The sequence below is a fragment of the Anser brachyrhynchus genome (genome assembly GCF_964034855.1).
Source record: "Anser brachyrhynchus genome assembly, chromosome: 21".
Lineage (NCBI taxonomy): Eukaryota > Metazoa > Chordata > Aves > Anseriformes > Anatidae > Anser > Anser brachyrhynchus.
Window position 1 is genome coordinate 7,240,537 of NC_137714.1, and position 8,448 is coordinate 7,248,984.

General features: G+C 38.6%; 1 protein-coding gene across 8 annotated transcripts in view; it reads right to left on the minus strand.

Annotated features, from left to right (window-relative positions):
- The window catches only part of CFAP74 (cilia and flagella associated protein 74), a 74,528-nt gene that overhangs the window by 34,422 nt on the left and 31,658 nt on the right, over window positions 1-8,448 (minus strand). For 5 of the 8 annotated variants that reach the window (XR_013941414.1, XM_080564412.1, XM_080564414.1 and 2 more), the window contains exons 5-10: window positions 6,087-6,534; window positions 5,723-5,840; window positions 4,681-4,771; window positions 3,227-3,373; window positions 2,476-2,574; window positions 530-634 (exon numbers count right to left, since the gene is read on the minus strand). Coding sequence is in view for 5 of the 8 variants with exons in the window: in XM_080564412.1 (XP_080420538.1) it covers window positions 530-634; window positions 2,476-2,574; window positions 3,227-3,373; window positions 4,681-4,771; window positions 5,723-5,819 (539 nt within the window). In the remaining 3 variants the exon portion in view is untranslated. Of the gene's footprint in view, window positions 1-529; window positions 635-2,475; window positions 2,575-3,226; window positions 3,374-4,680; window positions 4,772-5,627; window positions 5,841-6,086; window positions 6,535-8,448 lie in introns of those variants that run through there. The other 3 variants (XM_080564415.1, XM_080564417.1, XM_080564416.1) reach the window with 3 other exon arrangements.

Genomic DNA, 8,448 nt, shown 5'->3' on the forward strand with positions numbered 1-8,448 from the left:
CCTTCTGTGGAAGACAATTTTACTATGTCTCATATAAATGAATAATGTAGTATGTATGAGCAATCAGTTGCAAGCACCAATATCAACTTCGCATAAAGATACAAAGTACTACTACATCTCCATCATTCTCAATTTCCACCTTTTCCTTTACGTCCTGTGAGAACCAGTAAGAGGAATAAATTAGAAGTATTTATGCTTCCTCAGAAGTTGGTCTCCTTTAGTCCATCTTATTTTCCAATTAAACTGGGACTGGTTTAGAGCCACAATTTGTGAATAAATAAATAAATAAATAAATAAATAAAGTTGTGTGTGAAAAACAAACTCAGGAGCTGGGCCACAGAAATCCATTTCCTAAGCAATGAAACAGTTTAGGCTAAAAGGCTTTGCAGTGAACCTCATGACCTCAAATCATGTAGACTTGTATTTACAAACAATTTCTAATAGATTCATGAGTTTCTCTCTAAACATCATATGAAGAGCATAATAAAGATTGACTCCCATCACACTGTTTTCTCATTCCCTCACTTACATGTTTTCTTTCAGCGTCAAAGCAATTTTCAACTCAAAATCCTTCTCATCCTCCAGTTCAGTGCACAGTCGCCTGTGCACTGCCTGTAGGCGGAACAGGGCTGCGCTGGTATGTTAAAAAAAGAAACAATGAGAAAGAAAAAGGAACTAATGAATATTAAAGAAAGAAATCACCCCCCAAACAAAAGCAGCAACAATAAATAATGGCTTGAAGCTGACATTTATGTATTAGAATTCCACTAATTTATACGAAGTCTCTTACTTAGCTAAGTGTCCATTGTTCCTTCAAAGACATAGCTTTCTTTAAACTATTACACATCATCTGAAATTTACAGAGAAGTATTTATTTAAAAAGCACTGACTAGTAGTTTAAAGCAACTAAACTATTTCTTAACTAATTTCTTAAACTAGTAAGTATCATTATTAAGTTTAGGCAAACCTAGAGAACCATGACTGATTTCACCTTTAAAATGGCACTATAATCCTCCCTGTACTTTGGCTACAACAGCAGTGTAGCAACACACTTATTTCCCCTTGGGATTTTCTACCCAGGAAAATTAGTGCACAGGTAGTACAGCATCCACAGGCACTGAACTGACTATATTAACAAACTGCATCCTGGAAATGAAAACTGGAAATGGATCTTCCACCTGTAGTTACTACTCCAGCTTCACACTTTTGTACTAGGTGTCAGTAACGTTAATGGCAGCTAGTATTTTCATTAGTGTTGAAACAGGATGCATTTGAGCTTCATAAGCCAGAAATCACAAGGTCTTCCTCCTTCACTATTAATTTGGTAATATAATAGAATGCAAAAAGTGGTATTTTCCTGCACATGTAGTCCTCACAATTTGTCCTGTCATAAGTAGAGAATCTCATACAATGCTTTTCAGTCTTCGTTGGTCTTTCTCATTAAGAGTGTCTGTGAGACCCTGAACAGGGAGTACCAGCACCCACCACAGAAGTCTCATTAGCACTCAACTCATTATTTTTGTTTAATCAGCTATTCCATTTTGGCAATTATCCTACCTTTATTTATTCTGTCATTCATTGATACACTACCTTAAAGAATAACACAGGTCAGAAAATGCAGCTGCAAAGTTTGTTCACAATACACTGGCTCCTGGTACACAAGCCACCCACTTCTTTCTATTTAAACCAAATGTGAGGAGTACAGTAAATTGCCTCCTACTTCCTAGCAAAAGTGTTTCAGAACAACTCCTGCATGCAGAACTACTCCTGAAAGGCATTCATGCATTTCACAACATAAAACAATTTAAAAAATGGCATACATATAAACCCTGGTTGGAATAGCTATCAGAGGTAAAACCATGACCTCTGAAAGTGGCATAGCATGCTGGTATTGGTTGATTATACTGAATAGAATTGATTGAGAGACTGAGAAACATAATTGAGAGTAATGAATGAGGCTGATCTAATAACCAGTTGTTGCTAGATTCCACTTTAAAATACATACCTCTTCCCTATCCATTTGTAAATCCCCACCTCTTACGGCACTCTGATTTAACTAACCAAGTATTACCTCTAGAGCTGAAGGCGTAGAGACTGATGATTCCCAAGCTAATGCACCATTATTTATTTCAGAAGGAGGAGCTACGGCTGAAAACACCAAGTCACCTGGAAGGTGACTGCAGTATTAGCATTCACCAAGCTGGGAGGGAATGCACTGCTCTGCTGGCTAGCTCAACACGCACAACAGCGCTTGCATCACAACAGCCTTCCAAGCTATCGCCATTCTCAGCACAAGATGCAATACCGTTGGGTTTTGTCACTGACCAATTAACATCTCAATGTATGTGCTTAAATATTCTATCAATTGTTCAACAACATGGCACAGTGAAAAAAGGAAACTGGCTCATTAATTACACACAGATAAAGACAGCGGATGCCTGTAGTCTTTGGCATCCAGAAATATTCTCCACCTACGCATTGTCAGCCTCCTTCTCTTTTTGTATTTCATCGTCTACGTACTCCAGCTGCTTTTCTAGCATTTTGATCCGCAGCTGGCAGGTAGTCAGCTCATCTCTGAAACAAATAAACAGATTGTTTACATTTTCCAAGTTCTCTGCTCTGTCCCATTAAACACTTCTTTTTGAAGGTCAAGATTCACAGCTGGGATTCCTTCAACCCCCCCAACTCCCCACCACCATCCCACTTTTAGATCTTACGAGGTTCTTCAGAAGCCCCTGTTAATTTCAATTATTTTTTCTAAAAATCCAGAAAAGTATCAATAGTTTAGTCTGACTTCATCTATATTACCAGAAAAAAGACAACAGCATAAACAGCATTTTTACACTAGTCTTCTTCAGATCCATTTGCTGCCAATGAAAGTTTTTTGACCTTTACACAGCAAAACACTCGTAGCAGGTGCTTATTTTAAAGTACGTGAGTAACTTCACCAATTCCAATGTAACATTCCCATCACAGTTAAATGGAAAAATCATCGTAAACATTTTCTTATTGTTTCTGACTGTTGAACCCGCAGAATTGTGCAAACGTAACAGAGTTAGCATCTAATTCTTCCAGATCAAACCCCTCTTCTTTAATATCAATATTAATGTTTCATTTTTTCAAAAGTGTAAATTATTATTACTATAACCATATGCAAAACAGGTAAAGTAACCCAGTATTTGATGGCACATTTATGCTGATGCCTTATGTTTGCTTCGACACTAACCTGATTTTCTGGACCACAAGTTCCTTTTCTTTGGCTACGTTGTTGAGCTGTTTTAGGTTCCTGCATAAGGCTAATACGGAAATTCTATCTGCATACTTCGTAGCCCCAATATTATTAATGTCGCTCCAACAGTGTTCCAAGCTCTCTCTTTGAATTGAAAGACATGATGAATAATGAAAACATGACAAGTTTAAAAGATATGTGAAGTTTGTGCATCATCCATTTATGCATTCATGGGTTCTTTATTTCAGTTTACATGTTCTAGCAAACCAATACAAATATCATCGATATAATAAGGAAAAAATAAAGGTAATCAGCACAAAAAGCTTGAGTACATGCACTTAAGCCAAGATTTTCCAGACTTAAGTATCTAATGTTGAATGCTTACTCAAACATTTAGTGCATTAATTACACATCTTTGTTTTGAAATGCCTGTAGCTCCTCTTGATTATACCTAAGGTTTTCAAATTCCAGTTTTCCCGAACAGTAGCTTTAAACTTTAAAGGGAACATTCTAAATTAGTTTAGAACATTGTATAGAACGCTTCAGTCTGCGAATGACGTAATCTCTCTTACCATTTTGCTCTATTTAAACATCCAGAAAGAAAAGGTCTGAAGGTAGTGGGTTTTTGTTGTTGTTTGTTTGTTTTGTTGATGTTTGTTTATTTTTAAAAATCATCTTGGCATATTTTGACTTCCTCTGTTGAGTACAGTAACACTGTCAACATTTACTGGCAGTAGGCATATGTGCTATGCAACTTCCCACATACATATATTAATAAACATTATTTCAGCATTTCATCATGCTCTATAACCCTATGCCAGGTCACTCCAGGGCAGAGATCAAGACTCTTGTCAAAGCAGGCCAAACTGTGCTTTGATCTTTGTCAAGAGAGCAGCAACTACTTAAGGCCACGTTCAAATCACTGAATTATTTTTCATACATGACCTTTGTTACACGTAAATTTATTTCACCAGGAATAAAACTGCTCTATCACTTTCTTTAAAACGAAAGCGGTACCAACCTATCATCTCACCAGTTCTATGCTAATCCACTTTACACAGTGGTGCAAAACTCCGTATGTATTCAGAAACTTACAATCCAACACTGATATTCTTTAAAAGACAAAATTCTCTTTTTCCAACAACTCCTAATGTTCTATAAGTACAGAGGGATACGAACATAACACAACATATTATTACAGAGAACTGGCTGGGTTTTACAAGTGTAAATTGCTTGGTATAAAACCACCCAGGCTAATAACTGCTCCTTTAAGGGCAGCTGATTAACCCACATGAACGTAGTGCAACCACTGTGTTAGATAAATGCATATTACCTATGACTAATTTGACAAAAAATAGAGCTGAATTAACCAAACCTTCTCTGGAAAAGGTAAATTACCACTATAAAGGAAGTTGTTGTTAGAGCTGCTAACAAAACAATGAATTATTTACATGCTAGATTCAGACTTGTCTCCAGCTCCTTCAGAAGTGACCTTGTTCCCCATCTTACCACTATCAGCCAACTCTTCTTCAAGCTGGTATTCTAATAGGAAATAAAACAACAGTTTAATAAAGAGACTTTGAGCTTCAAAATGCAAAGCGCTAGCGTACTTGCTGCCAAGTCAAAATATATAGAGATTCAGTGATGACATTTTATAGCATTACTGTAGTGTATGTTAAAAAAAAAAAGAAAAAAGAAAAAACAAAATCACACAGTACACCTGGAAACCAAAGCAGGAAAATGCCAAGTCTACTGTGTTTATCTTACATTAACACCCTGCTACACGTCTCATTATTTTGACCTGCAGTGAAGATAGAAGTATTTATTAAGCTTCATTTAATAAGTATTATTTATATATTGTTAAATATTTATGTAGTCGGGAAAAGGACAGTGAAAAAAAGAATAGCCTATGAACATTTTCTTAACATAAAGATCAGTATTCAGCACTATACCATATATGATAACCCGTAAAATGGTAGATACATTACTTGACATAACATCTATAAGCATACTTTTAGACACAATTGGAGAAATCAGTTGCCTATTAACAGGTAGCTGGTGCCAGCTTAGATATCTGAGTGCATCCAGCCACTTCACAGATTTGGATCTGGGGAAGACCTATGCCATGACTGTGCTAGATGTCTAGAGCACCCCAAGTGGCACTAGATGCTAACGTATTAGTGGCTGAATCAAGCCCATACAAATACTGATTTTCACCATCATTTACTCTAAACCAAAAATGCCTTTCAGAATTAAGGTGAAAATTTACTGCTACAGAACAAAATTGGTTAGATTTGAACTAATTACACCTGTTGCAGTGTAATGCTAGAAAAAAAAAGAAAAAACAACCAAAAAAAACCTCCTGGAATGATTGCATTGATTTGTAATATCATCTCACCCCTAGAACTGTACTGTAACAGAGGCTTTTCGTAAGTTATCAATAAGATTTCTCATTTCCACCTCTCCAGCATTCTTTCACATCAGAGCACTGACCAGCTTGGTCTTCTTTCTCTTCCTCTTCCAGAAACGGTAAAAGAGTTTTTTGGTCCTCTTCATTCTTATCACTGAACTTACTATCTTCAGTATTCATGGTTCTTTTACAACAACCAGGCTAACAAAGAGAAGAGTCCATATTTACATACATAAATATCTCCACGAACTCGCAGTAGTGATGACTACATTTTCAGATGAATTAATGGTATTTAGTAAGTACTTAATTCACACGAAATAGCTGGAAACTATCATACGGCTTTCTACTAGACACACATTTTGGGTATTAATTTCAACAAATCACTTATAGAGGACAACGCCAAATAATTTATATATATATAATAAGCAGTTGAGCAATAAAACACACCTTCCAAACGCACTTTCTCCACTTAGGCAACAACTTGACCTAAAATTCATAGGGAAACGCTTAAAGAAAAGCTATCCTTGGCGTCCTCCAACACTTTCCTGGCCCCGGGTCCTCGCCTTCCCTCACAAACCCCGCCATCTCCCCTCACAGCCGCCCCTCTCCGCGCCCGTTGGATGCGTTGCCCCGGCAACGGAGCAAACCACAGCGGGGGCGCGTCGCGGGGGCGCCCCCTTGGAGCCACCCCCCTGCAGCCGCTGGAGGCGTCCGGCGGTGCTCGCCCCGTGACCCCCCCCCCGCGGAGTGGTGCGTGCCTGGGCGGGCTGCGGGCGGGTGGCGGCAGCTGGGAGGGACGGCGCCTGAGGGAGTTGGGTCCTGGAAGGGGTTGGGTCCTGGAAGACGGCGGGTCCCCGACGTCCGAGCTCTCTGTCTTTTCGGGAATAAGCGTGTCCTAGGCGGACAATAGGGTTTCTCCGTTAGTTCTAATTAAAGATTATTACAGCAAAAATTACGTGTAGTGATCGTTCAGCCCATCATGATGTCCCACTCTCAACACTTCCCCTCGCTTCAGCAGAAGCTGCCGACCTGGAGGTCCCATGTAACGCTCCAAGAATGCACAAAAACACACAGTGGAAAAGTATTTAGATGATATTTGAGTAATTTGCATAGGAAAGCTAAATGCCTTTATTCATAAAATGTGCCTCAGTTGGAATACTCCCTCAGAGGAACCATCTGAACCTGCGTTCTTGCTACCAGGCACTTGGTTGCCAGATTTTAGCTTTCGAGTGTTACTTAGTTAACTTTCCTTCCTATTCTATTCCACATTTATCTATTCCACATTTATCTATTTATCTATCCACATCTATTCTGGACAAAGTCAAAGAATGATGCCATTAAATTCACAGAAAAGCAGAATGTTGTCCCATTACTCTTGGCACTAGGCATGCTATGGAGGTGCAGCTGTTCAAAGTTTCAAAGAGATTAAATTAAAATCAAAGTGATTAAAACACTGGGACAACATTCCTTGAGCAGTGCTCTATGTTGGAATAAACACTGCTCTGTACACAGGAGGCATTCCCAGATTTACTTAGGGTATATTGAAAATGTTACCCCATTGTAGGCAATATTTCTTTGTTTTCCTATACTTGCTAAGAGAAGTAAGGTCATTTTTTTGATACTAAACATGAAAGCACATGCTACTAATCTTAAGTATTTATTTCCTTTGTTACATATTTAACATGTACAGTATGTATCGCAGCCACCAATTCCTTTCCTACAATTGTGCTATAGGTCCTCATTCTTTAGCAATGTGTGGACGTTCTTACCTCTTTACACAAAATACCATGAACTGCTGATTTTATGGCATCTATTCATATTACATAAAACAAGTTACCTCCAGACATTTTCAGGATTAAAGCTACAAGATGTAGGCTAAAAATATTCAGTGATTAACTGTATAGATGTCTCTGCAGATCTAGAATAGATTCTGTTGTTAACTCTCAGCCTGCCTGTTCTCACACTCTCATAATTAGGATGTGAAAGATTATTATTAAGTTTTACAACAGCCCCCTTCCCATCAGTACCGGTCATTTCAGGGCACGCTACCCGTTATATCAGACTGCGCCATCTCCTAGCCACACTGCCGGCTGTGATTTTATGTTGGGTGAATAATTGTCACCAGGGCAAGGTAGTCTAGATTTTCCTCTCACACATAGATGCGACAAGAGAGAAGATATCTGCACTTCCTCTGAAGGTGCTAAATGATGTCTCTCAGACAAGCTCATATCTCCCAAATCACAGTTTATCAACTTGAAATCAGTGAATCTCTTCCAGCTTTAAGCTCCCGGAGATTTACAAAAAAAAGCATCAGTGATGCTGCTGTTCTAGATCCTGTAGGCACTGACCACCGGTGGTGCACCTCTGAGAATTTGGGTACAGAAGTGAGCACGTATATATGAAGATCCTGCTGTTCTCTCACTGTGAAATTTAAATTTAGTGGCATTTCAGTGAAGTTACTTCAGTACCAACTCATGATCAATTTGAAATGGTAGAACTGGACAGTTTGGTTTGCTATATGGCTACATACTGTGCCTCTTCAGGCAGTTGGTATTTCTTTTCTGAACGTTTCCAAGGTGACAGCAGCTCATATATGGAGATTTCTAGCATTTAGGCAGGAAGACATGCCAATAATGGCATCTTAATTTTTGCAGTATGGCTCATATCAGATTACATAAAACAATTTCTCTGCCCATATTCTATGATACAGATCAACATTTGAGGGTAAACAATGCCAAAACATTGACAAGCACCTTACCAATGAGTCATTCCTACAGATGTTACGAGGAAGACTGAGTGGGGCACTGCT